The sequence below is a fragment of the Synchiropus splendidus genome, chromosome 17 (assembly GCF_027744825.2).
Source record: "Synchiropus splendidus isolate RoL2022-P1 chromosome 17, RoL_Sspl_1.0, whole genome shotgun sequence".
Classification (NCBI taxonomy): domain Eukaryota; kingdom Metazoa; phylum Chordata; class Actinopteri; order Syngnathiformes; family Callionymidae; genus Synchiropus; species Synchiropus splendidus.
The window spans coordinates 17357834-17370365 of NC_071350.1; the positions used below are offsets into that span (position 1 = coordinate 17357834).

Sequence of the window (12532 nt, forward strand, 5' to 3'; positions counted from 1 at the left end):
CCGAATACTGTATATAATACTATAGAAAAATATTTAAATAGCAAAATTGATGGATATCAAACTGAGCTCCATATATCGATGTGTTTTTGACAGATTACTGGAGTGAGAGTGATCATGAAGACATGGAGCTGCCCTCGATGCCCAAACAGGAAAGCCCTCCTCCGCCGTACGACACCTTTCCCAGAGCAGCTTCCGTGAGTCTTCTTTGCGTTTGTCATCTGCACGCTGGGTTTTTGCGGCGACTCGCTGACTTGTGTCTCCTCAGGCAAGTCCCTACCTGGAGCCCAAACACCTGTCCTCCTCAGACACCTTCCAGTCCCGTTCCTCTCATGAAGAGTTCCACTCAGAGCCGCAGGAAAGCGGCCGGAATAACGGCGTCTCCTCTGGTCAGATGGTCGGGAATCACAGGAACTCCTGGCAGGACCAGATGGAGAACAACGCCCGGATGCACTACCTTCAGACGTACCCACTGGAGGAGCCCATGATGCCTGGCGACAGAGAGCAGCTGGCCATGGAGTACCGGCGCCAGTCCACGCTGCCGGCCCAGCGGAGCCTCTTGCAGGAGCAGTACAACGCCATGCCGCTGCCGCTCAGGTCCAGCTTTGATTCCGAGTCCGGAGGGAAGCCTCGGAGCTTCACGCTTCCCAGAGACAGTGGGCTTCACGCCATTCTAGCTGCCACTGCTGGAGCGACAGAGCAGAGGGAGACCCGCCATTACCAGCCGGACCGGACCAGAGACAGAGGTGAGATGAGGAAAACTGCGTGACGTGATTTTGCTCGTGAATATTTAGAGACTAGTTTTCAAGCGGTGTTTTCCATCACCCTCATTAGGTTGGTCAGAGACAAGGACCGTTTGGAGAGCTATGAAAGGAATTGACAGTAAAAAACGTATTATGATAATAATAAAAATTAAAAATGTTACAAAAAAGTCTAAATATAATATTAATAATCAATGTATTTTTTATTAAAATATTAAACATATTTTCTATTGATTTCTTGGATTAAATCAATAAATGGCAGCTGCCTTTTAAAAGAAAAAATATATAAAATAAATATAAATGCTTAATATAAATATACATTTCTAAATATATAAAGAAAGTCTAGTTTTCTTTATGTAGTATCTTCGTATATAGTATCTTAAACCATGCATTGCTTTATATGAAAATATGAAACAAAAGTAAAACCCACAGAAATATTGTAGACATTAATTTATGGAGAGCTATAAAACATATGTATATTTATGAAAAGAATACAATGTCTAAAGAGTGAAGAAGCATGCTGGGAAATGTTATTACAAAAGTGAATACAATTATTTCATTAAAATGATTTAAAGTATTTTGTAAATGTATTATTTGAGAATATTTTTTATTTAAATTATTTACATTTGATTTATTTATGGATAATAAGAGGGCACTGATGGGAAAAGAAGAACGTAATACTAAAATTGGAAACATGAGCGTTTTAGTTATATTAATAAAAGAGTGAGTGGAAAGAAAACATTTCAAGAGGCTGCAGGTTCATTCATGGACAAACGGAAAGCGCCAACTTGACAAAACCAATGTTCTTTTCCCGGCAGCCTCGAGACGCTCTTCAAAGTCAGACATAAGCAGCCGTCCTCACACAAACATCCATGATTTGGTTAAACAAGCCGCTGCGGGGCGGCAAATATCAGAGGTTAAACACTTTACATTTTGGCCTGATTGGATTTGAGGTTAACCCATTTTCCCCCTGCGTGTCGGCGCCCCCGGGCCACTTGTCTTCAGCGAGGTGAAATCACCGCATCTCGGCAGACACTGATGCATCCTGGCACTCAGCTCCTCTCTCACACTCTTGTCTCTCCGACGGTCCCCGATCGAGATGTCACGGTGCCTCCTGGCACTGTTTGGATGCTGGAGCGAGGAGGAATCCTTTCAGTCCATGTTAATGTAGAGTTCTAAAACAGGATAAAGAAACATGCCCGCGGTTCCTTTTCTTCGCGTCCTCGTTCACCCAACGCTCCTGATTCTTTGTCGATGAGTTTAGAATAGACACGCACAAAACAGGCGACAAAGAAAGCATGAATCATTCTAAAGTCCATCCCACATTTTTGCTAAAAACGCTCAAAAAACATAGATGTAGTGATAGGGTGAAGCCACAAGAGGTCGGTATTTGTCAATAAACTCCTGGCCCTAAACTTCTTGCCAACGATGACGGCAGGTTCAGGGTTAAAGCATGATGAACTATTGCAGTGAGGTTCTGGTCTGCAGTGGTCAGTGTTTCTCCTTCATGTTTATTTGTTGTTTTCCTTGACTCCGACCTGTCTCTTGTCAGGACATGGTCGGGACTTCCGGATGCAGGCGGATTCTCTTGGGGATTTGTACCGAGCTCTGGAGCAGACCAGCCTGTCCACCTCAGCTGACCACAGATCAGCCAGCCGCCTGGAGTACAAGCGCTCCTTCGTGCGCCGCGTCAACGACCCCCTGTTGAACGACAAACTCCACCGCCTCCGAATCCTCCAAAGCTCCCTCAAGGTACCTTCAAATTGAAATGCCTTTGTCCGGAATTCTGGTCTTGAGCGGTCTCTTTTCTTTTCCAGAACATCTCTCTTCAAGACACGAATCGTTCTCTTGGGTTTCTGGGGTAGACTTCAACACTATCTGTGCCTCGTGCGGTCGGCTTCCCTTCAACGGCGCCACCTTCCTTACCTCCGCGGCTTCTCTCCTCCCACCGTGCTCAACCTCCTCCAGTGAAAAGGATTCTCGCTCTACTGTCAAGCTGAGGGCTTTGCCGGGTTTGGTACTGACAACAAGCACTTTCATCGTATTGTATGTATTTGCTGAGCTGCGGCTGGTCGCTAACAGCGCTTCCTGCTCCTGGACAGAACTGTTCTGGATGTACGCGACATTTCGTTATGCATGCGCGTATCAGTCATTGTTCCTTGGGTGTAACAGGCTGTTAACAAGACACTTTCCTTCCCGTGTCACCAGATTTTGTTTGAAGCTCTTATGTCTTATCGAGGTGGTGGATGAGAAGTGGGGCTAACTGAAGGCACCTTCTGGAGCCAAGGCTTGTCATGGTGGTCGGCAGGGTTCCCTTTAGACTGGGAGATTTGCTTGTGTTCCTTTGAGCTTGGCAGCTTCAAAGAGTGGGACTGTGTATTGGCAGGTATCTTGCGATACGATACGTATCGCGATACAGCTGTGGTGGTACGATACAGTGCAATCCTGTAACTTCAGCAATATATATTATTATATAGGGGGTATCAGATAATGCAGTACAATATTGTGTTTATGAAAGCAAGTTTATTGTCGTGAACTCGGTCCACTTACTTACTGACTGTCAGTTTAAATTTCCCAGTCTTCCCAAGGAATGAGCAGCTCCCTTAACCAACTCCAGTTTACAGAGAGAAAACGTTTTTAGTATGTGACATGCCACAAATATGGCTGCATGTCCAAGTATTTATGTATTTAATATCGCTACAGCCAATAAAATATTGTGATATTTCAGCAAAAATATCTGGGCAATATGACTTTAGTTAGTTAGTTAGTAGAGTGGTAGTTCGTGGGGCGCCAAGACTTCAGGCCAGGAGGGCATTTTCCTAGTTCAGTTCATGGAAATGTGACCAGTGGTATTTTCTCAAAAAGATGTCCAAGATGTAGCTTTGCTAATTTGCATTGGGACAATAGAAGACGCCATCACTTTCCTGAGCTTGGTGGAAACAACAAAAATCGACAATGCTAAAGTTAGCATTTGTCAAAAGGTGCAGCAGAATGTCAGAGAATACGGCTGTTTTTCCGCTTTTCTGCTACTCCTGTCACACAACATGCTAGTTTTTTCTGTGTCACTTTTAGCAACCACCAAGCCAAGAGGGCATTTTCCTAGTCAGGTGGGTAAAAACAGGTGAATTTTTCGTGTATCAGTGACAAATATTCCTGGTAAAATTAATCAACAATTCCCTTCCATTCCCGCCGACTTTAAGTTTGTCTAGCTAAACAACTGAGGATGCTATTTGCAGCGGATGTTAGCTCGGTTTAACCCTGGTTTAATGGCTCTGCAATAATCAGTCCCCTTCACCGAGATAAACCAATGAACAACTCAAGTTCCACTTTTTGTGACTGTGGAAGAATAATTTGGGGAATTCTGAAACTACCTTGGCACCATCAAGGGAAGCTCTTCCACCTTTGCACCCCCTTCATCTGGACGCAGCTCCTTCTCTCATTTCCAAGGAAGACTCCAGTTCTTTATCGTTCTGAGTCATAGTTGTTTTACAAACATCTGCGAGTGACACTATAAAACCTCAGAATCTGCTGGTAGGGGATGAAAATGTCTTGTTGTAAGTATATATATACATATATCTATATTTATATATAGATTTAATTTAACACGACTACAGTGACTACACAATGTTTTGAGGTACTTATACAGTTTGTAAACCAAGTGCTGTGCCTCAGTGATTGTGAATGTACATTGTAGAGATTAAAGCTTTTCCTTCAGAACTAAGACGCTTGGAAGTCACTAGTATTGTACATTACAAAAGAATGAGCAGAGTAGTTGTCTATTTTTGTATGCATGCCACCACCCGGTCGTTTGTAAGAGCGGTTTTGTACATCTAACTGGAGGTCGTCTCTTCCTTCCAAGCACACGCTGTCGTTGTTCCACTCCGGATCGCCGAAGTCCAAATTGAAAGAGTGTATTTATTGCGTGTTCAATGTGCAAGCATGCTTTGTAACTGAGACATTCCATTGGACTGATGTTGCACAGGTGTGCCGTATCGTAGCTTCAATAATTTTTTAAATGAATAAAGAACAGCATGGCACACTACCGACGGATGTTGGTCATGTTTCGGATCAAGTTAAAATAAAACCCTGCATGCTATTAGAATTCCCACCACATTCCTATGGGGTTAGAACGGGGCTGAAAAAACAAAATAGGAATTGAAAAACAGAATATTGGCTGAAACATTTTGTATTCAGGTAGAAAACTGGAGTGTACAACAATTTAAAATAAGAATATATTTCTATGTTTTCATAGCCGATATTTTTGTCAGCCGATGTTTTTGTTTTTAGGCCAATATTTTTTTTTCAATGCCAATGTAAGCTCGTCCCATTCTAGCCCCATACATTCTCACCTCATCAGAAGTTCATAGAAGAATGTAGGACTGAAAGAAAGGACTAAATAAAAGGGTAATACATGGAATACCGAAAATAAAATTGGAAGAAAATATGTTTATCAATTCAATGCAGTTTTAATCAGTAGATATATTCCATATATACTTGTCAGCCGTTAATGTACACTTCAAACATCATTTGAATATTACTTGGAAGTTTGAAATACAGAAAATGAATAAAGATCATATCTATTGTACATTATTTTCAATAAATGGAATAAAAATCACAACTTGAATGACTGAAATTCAGTGTCAAATTACAGTAGAATTGAAATGTAAAAATGTAAAACTGGGGAGGAGGAAACGATTTATTTGGAGGAAGCCTCAATAAAAGAATACAAAAGCAGAAAGAGGTGAGAAGATTTTTGGTGCACATTTCACTGACATGAAAGCCTTTTTAAATTGAGCACAGCTGTCAGAAACCAGAAAAATGTATTTCCTAGATTTTGACAGGGAAGTTGTGATAAAAACTCACATATGACGACTAAAACCAAGCTGGTTTCTGAGGCACAGCACCGTAACAACTCTCTGTCTGACCTTCTCAGCCAGCATCTAGCACTGGAAACGTCGGCTCGTGCTGCAGGCTGGTCAGAGTTCTCAAAATTCAGAGCCAAATGTGATTAAGCGCACACTGAGGAGTCTGTGTGTCAGGTGATTCCCGAGGCACAATGCACAGACAGAAGTCTCCTCAGCTGGTTTGCATTTGCCCTCGTGTGCCACTGAAGAACAGCCACCCTTGCAACCTTGTGGCCCGGATGTGGACGCTCACACAGTTCATCTCTGAGTGGAGGATGGACGGGAAATTCAGGGAATGGAGAGACAGAAAGGCCTTGGTCTGAGAGGTGTGTGATCTCACACTGATCCCCTGGGAAGTGTAGGGACACCTGGACGGGAATGGGCATCTCTCCAGGCGGGAGAGCCGCTCCTCTGCTCGCCAACAGGTTACATCACTGTTTTTCAACCTTTTTCTAGCCACAGCACCCTTGAAACATTGAAAAAATCCCAGGCTCACCACCAAAGGAACCAGGCCAAAGCGCACTTGTGCTTAAAGTCCTATAGAAAATCCCTATTCATTTGTGAAAAACTGTAGACACTGACACTCGGTTGTTATTTTGCCAGGCAGAAACTATTTCCAGGAAATGTATTTGTTTCAAACGTGTCCAGGAAGGGGCGGGCAATATGGCAAAATACATCATGATTTATTCATTTATTTACTTACTGTAAATAACTTTTTGGATTTTATCACATCTCTTTTGCGTGATTTTATTGTAGTTTTGAGTTTCCAGACAAATCCTCAGCATTCTTTGCCTGAACTTGCTTCATAAAAACAATGAGTCTTTCTCTCTTCAAATTTTGGAGCGCATTCTTTTTGTTGTGCATATAGTTTTTCGCCAACCTTTAAACCACAGAGCAAACTTTGACAGTCCATGAGTATCAATAAAGTTTGACACATCAGGTTAGCTGTTAGTTCTGTCTCTCTGCGGTGCAGATAGTCTTTGTTTCGCAGCTCCGACAAGGGTCCCTCCCTCCATGGTTCTGTGGTGAAAGTGTGTGGTCCTGTTAGAGGCGCATCAGCTTTAAAAACTGCTGGAAGTTGCGCATGTGAGCGGCTTCTTGGCTGTGAGTGTGTGGGAAGAGGAGCGCGGCGCACCACAGCAGCACTGCTTTGACTGACGGACAGATCAGCGTCTAACACACTGTAGCTCTACAGTATAGTGTAAGAAAGTCAGCAAATCCACATGATCTCCTCAGGTTGGTTGCTCCTCAACACGTTCTCATTGTCATGATTTAATGTCATCATATCGCACACCTCTATCTCCGGACACATGAGGTGAAACTGGATCATTTTCCCACAGCACACCTGACACTCTCTCATGGCTCACTAGTGTGTTTTCAACACGGTTGGAAAACATTAGGTTACATCATAACAAGAAGGCTGTTTGGTGAGTCGGTCCCATCGATCCCCAGAGTGACAGACGTCTCCCTCAGTCTCCATCCATCCCTCATTTGTCGCAGTAAAGCAGCTACATACCTTATTTACTAGTAGAAATGGAAACATTTGTTTGTAGCCTGTTTATTATTTTTATGAAATATTGTGAAGACATATTTCTGGTGATCTCCTGATATGGACTGCTCCACTCCTCACATCAGAAGCACCACATACATGAAGTCGATTGATCGATCAAGCTCCCGCCGCTGTGGTTTCTGTCTTCCATTTCCAGAGCCCGGGTTTAACAAAAAGCTTCAGGATGTGGATTCTGACCAGGTTGGTTCCGAGCCCGTACAGGACCGGGTTGGCCACAGGTGTAATGATGAGGAAGTATAGAGACAGAAAGAGCCGAGCCTCTGTGGCCACGTGCCTCATGTCGAAGCGACTCTGGATGATCTCAAACAACCCGCCGATGGTGTAGTTGAGCAGACACAGGAGGTGCGGGACGCAGGTCTTCAGAGCGCTTCGCTGAGAGACTCTCTGTAGCTTCAGACAGACCCTGGCGATTTGTGCGTACGAAAAAAAGACCATCAGAACCTGAGGCACCACGCAGAATGTTATCAGGGCCAGACCTACGGCGCTGATGTAGGGCGGGATGGAGCACGCGTTCCTGACCAGCTCCATGTTGACGCAGTGGAGCTTTGGCATCACTGTTCCACAGATACGGAGCCGCAGCGTGAGCGAGAAGTAGCAGGTGAATATGATGAAAGGATACAAACCGACTAAAACTATCAGCTTTCTGATTCTGGAGTTGGACATGATGCTGTAGTAGTGAAGCGGGTAGCAGATGGCCAGGTATCGGTCGTAGCCCATCAGAGCCAGGATGCAGAACTCGGCGGTGGCGTACGTGTGAAGGAAGAAGACCTGCGCGGTGCACCACCGCACGCTGACCTCATGGGTGCGCGACAGCAGGGTGAGCATGGTGGCCGGCAGCAGGGCGGAGCTGCCGTACACCTCATTGACTGACAGCATGCAGGTGAAGATGTTCATGGGCTGGTGCAGATCTTTGTTCTGGTGGATGACGGCGATCAGAACCACGTTGAGGACCACCGTCAGGAAGTAGAGCAGGAGGAAGAGAGCGAAGAGACAGAACTTATAGCCCTCGACCACGCCGTACGCAGTCATCTTCAACGTTTGAGAAGTGTTGTACATGTTGCAGCAGGATCCTGGGAGGAGGGAAGCATCAGGGTCATTCATTCATCCTGCGCTTTTCTACCGCTCAAATAAAAGCCGTGAAATATTTACTTAAGAATTGACACAAATTGATATGGCCGCTTCCCTCTGCAGACAGTGTTGCATCAGAGTTGCTCTCAGACCAGCGGCACCGGTGAATGAGATGAGATGGTGGAGGGGAAATGTAAGTCTAAGGAAACAGTAGAAAATGTTCTGTGCACATGATGCAGCAGGAACTGAACTTGAATTTGATCATTCAACTATTGAAATGTAGTGAATCATGATTCATTCATTCATTGATAAATAATATATAACTGATCGAGTCCCACCCTTAATATTATAGTTATATTCAATATAAGTTTCTTCAGTCATTTTGCTGATTAGAAACTCTCTAAACAGTTTGTAAAATCTTCACATCATCATTATCAAAATATGTTCAACATATTTCATATATATATTATAACATATATATTTATTTATTTATTTTTTTTTTATAATATTTTTTTCTTCTAAATCTGCCCTTGGTAAATTGCTCTGAGGTGAATTCCCTGACTTTGTCAATCGAAGCGGGATGTGAGAAGCATTAGCAGCTTTCTGCAGTAGCTCAGCTGTGATGTACACACAGCTCCGCTGGCAGAGGAGGAAGATCGGAGGAAGAGGCAGAGCCACCGTCTCAGCCATGGCCTCGGCTGGTTGGAGGGTGTCAGCACAGCATGTATGTCATTTAACAAAACTTCAGCACATCAGAGTCCAGTGCTATATTGATAACATGACTCAGAAATGTGATGCTCTCATCTTCATACAGTGACACAAGGTCACTCAGTTGACACTGACACTTGCAGGTCACTCATCGGCCTTTTCTGTTTCTGAAGCATGTTCCCTTTTGAAAATGTCGAGGATGAACTGAGAAATTAACAATACACTGAGAACAACTGTGAGTGGCCATTACGGGAGAGCAAACTGAATGCTATCATGCTGTACTATCAAATGGAGTCAAAAATGTTAAAATGAATGGTTGTTTAAATTTGTTTCAATAAAAGATAGATAGATAGATAGATAGATAGACAGACAGACAGGTAGATAGATAGATAGATAGATAGATAGATAGATAGATAGATAGATAGATAGATAGATAGACAGATAGATAGATAGATAGATATATAGATAGATAGATAGATAGATAGATAGATAGATAGATAGATAGATAGATAGATACGTTGATACATTGATAGATAGATATATAGATAGATAGAAAGACAGAACGATAGATAGACAGATAGATAGATAGATAGATAGATAGATAGATAGATAGATAGATAGATAGATAGATAGATAGATAGATAGATAGATAGACGGACACCCTGCTATGTGGTCTTCAGTTACCTCTCCGCCTCTCAGCTCTTCTGTCCCATAGAGGATCTCCTTCTGGTTGTCATCCTTTTATGGAGACTGAGGATGAGGTGCCCCCTCTGTCTCAAACATCATGTTGACTGTTGCCGTGGTAACACAGATCCATCATTTCCATGCTGATTTTTTTCTCATAATAATAGATCTTTACTTGTCATGCACCCTCTCTATATAGAACTATTATTAACTGTGTTGTTATAAGTGCGTTGTGTCAGTGTTGCTTTGGGGTCACAAGTTTGGATCAAGTACTCCATTTCAGTAGACGATCGGAGGGTAGGTCAGTAGGTAGGCTGTTGGGTAGGAAGAGGTCAGGGGAAGGCAGGTAGGTACGTAGGCGCGGGCTGCCAGTGGAAGAGAGGTCATTGTGGTTGTCACTGTGACAGGTAAGCGTAATGGAGGCTGGATGGGTGAACAGGCAAAGGTAGGTAGTAGGTAGTAGGTAGTTGCGAGGCCAACGGGGTGACACGATTCATCAAGCCCACCTCTACGTCACTTGAGTGCAGGGCGAGGACTGAGACTTGGTAGGCAGATGGTTGGGTCGGTCAGTAGACTGAGGGCACCAGAGACCCTTGGTGAGGCTGGTCCGCAGGCCAGGGGCAGTTGGTTCTGGTCTGGTGGTTTTCGTCGTACATCATAGGTCATTTCAAGGAATACCTTTTGGAGGCGACACTATAGACTATGGACACCTAGTGGCAGGCCACCTAACTGCATCTTGTGAGCCGCAGATTGCCTGTGGGCCGTGAGTTTAAGTCGCCTTGTTTGCCCAACCAGTTTATATATATTTTATAGATGGATGGATGGATGGATTGACAGACAGACAGACAGAGTAGTTAGTTTGGCATGCTATAGGGTGCTGGGTTCATAGGTCAGTTGGAGAGTTTGTAGACAGGTAGATAGCCCTTCCCATCTTCCAGTTCAAGTCCAAAGTTGACTCTCCATCACCTCTTCTTGTTTCCTGGGTCAAATCAGGTCAAGGCAGGTGGGATTGGAACTGTTCTCCCTGAGCTCACAGGATGCAGGTGAGACCCATGAGTATCATTAGAGGTCTCAGTCCACTTGTCCATCCTCTGGAAACTCATTAGAGTGGATGTTTGTCGCTGATGAAATCTCTTCGGACGTCGTCGGGGGAGGAGAGCGAGCAAACACCGGTGCCGCTGGTCTGAGAGCAACTCTGATGCAACACTGTCTGCAGAGGGAAGCGGCCGTTTCACAGATCCTGATCACAGCACAGATCTGTTCTGACTGTGCTGACGCTGATCCTGGTCAGTGTGAGCGAGTAAAGTCAACCTTCCGGATGTGAAGGACATCTGCTCGCTTTTATTCTTCTCAGTGGAGTGTGAGGAGCCAAGTATGTGGCAGTATCAGAAGGGAGAGTCTGGTCAAGAAGGTCCATCATCTGGGAGAGACTCAGAGAGGGACGTCGGTATCGGTGGGTTAAGGTTCTCTTCTCCTGTCTCACTGTCAGCAGAAGAAAGAACCCCAACATGTAACATTAGCAAAGCTAGCTTGTTTCCATTCAGACTGTACTCTCACACCGCACATGATTTAAGCAACATGTCAACATTATGCTCAACAACAATGGCGCTACAATATGAGAGCGAAGGAAGTGACACGTTAAGTCACAGTGTTAACCAATCAGAGCCCAGATTTTTGCAGAGGGGAAAATTCATCAACAAGACGTGAAACGGAAGAGAGGCTGATCACAGCGTTGGTTCTTATCTGAAGGAGCCGATAGACTGGAGACAGCGGCCAATCTTTTTTTCCCTTTTTACATAAATCTACAGCCTCTCCAACCCTCCATGTTAACGGTCAGCAAACTTTAGACCCGCCTCCTGGCACATTGACCTACCTCTTTTAGTGCAACATGAGGGTCACAGGGACATTGCTCTAGTGGCCAGAAACCACCAGGAGGAAGTGAAAACAAAATCTGCTGTGTAAAATTTGAACGTTCAAAATCAATCACTTTAGAATGTTAAAAAAAGATTCATGCCTTTGTGAATCCAAAAACTTCAACGTTACCAGCTTCAAAATCACCATCACTGGGCCCAACGGCATGTGTTTTTAATCTTCCATCCTGGGAAGGCTGAGGTCACGGGTTTTCACGAGAATGCGTCTTTAAGAGCTTCAAGATTGAATCATCAGAGCCTCTAATGACCAGTGCGCAGTCAGTCATTATCTCTTCTCCTCCCCTGAGACAAAATGACCGACTGACCCGCAGCTCTTGGTCAGTTTGGAGCAACCGCCTGCTGCCATGATGTCCCGCTCTCGCCTGCTGGTTCTGACGGTCCTGCTGGTCCTGCTTCTCCACGGTGAGTCCAGGTGCGATGACTCTCGCGCGCTGCAGTTTTAAAGCAGTGTGTCTGACTGCAGTTGCGGAGCATGAGGCCGCGTCCTTCCCGTGGTCCTGCCCCACTCTGAGTGGAGTCTGCCGGAAGGTTTGCCTCCCCACCGAGCTCTTTTTCGGACCCCTGGGCTGTGGAAAGGGCTTCTTGTGAGTTTGTTTCTCTGCATCCTGACTCTTCCACTGAATGACCACTCAAACCCCTGTTCTGTTTCTGCAGGTGCTGTGTGTCTCACTTCAAATGAGACCCGGAGCAGATCTGATTCATCACTTCAACCATGCTGAGGTTTTGGACGATTGCTTGTCTCATATTGTGGAATTAAATTAAATGCTTTTTTGAAGAGTGAAAAAATTGTATTCTTTGTGTGTGTGTGTGTGTGTGTGTGTGAGTGTTTGTCTGATTTACCTATACTTGTGGGAACCAAATCTACTTGTCGGACATTTTGCTTCGTGGGCACATTTCACGGAACTTCGA

The 12532-nt window shown here is 44.4% G+C and overlaps 2 protein-coding genes across 6 annotated transcripts in view; one reads left to right on the forward strand and one right to left on the reverse strand.

Annotated features, from left to right (window-relative positions):
- Nucleotides 1-4585, forward strand: part of LOC128748556 (connector enhancer of kinase suppressor of ras 2-like) — a 31391-nt gene extending 26806 nt beyond the window's left edge. For all 5 annotated transcript variants that reach the window (XM_053847450.1, XM_053847451.1, XM_053847452.1 and 2 more), the window contains 4 exons: nucleotides 94-194; nucleotides 266-743; nucleotides 2311-2510; nucleotides 2576-4585. In XM_053847450.1, coding sequence (XP_053703425.1) covers nucleotides 94-194; nucleotides 266-743; nucleotides 2311-2510; nucleotides 2576-2623 — 827 coding nt within the window. In that variant the 3' untranslated portion in view covers nucleotides 2624-4585. The remainder of the gene's footprint in view (nucleotides 1-93; nucleotides 195-265; nucleotides 744-2310; nucleotides 2511-2575) is intronic.
- Nucleotides 4586-7328: 2743 nt separating this feature from the next.
- Nucleotides 7329-8288, reverse strand: LOC128748099 (olfactory receptor 52K1-like). The gene has a single exon (XM_053846494.1). It carries the CDS (start codon nucleotides 8286-8288, stop codon nucleotides 7329-7331), a length of 960 nt encoding a protein of 319 aa, XP_053702469.1.
- Nucleotides 8289-12532: the final 4244 nt, after the last annotated feature.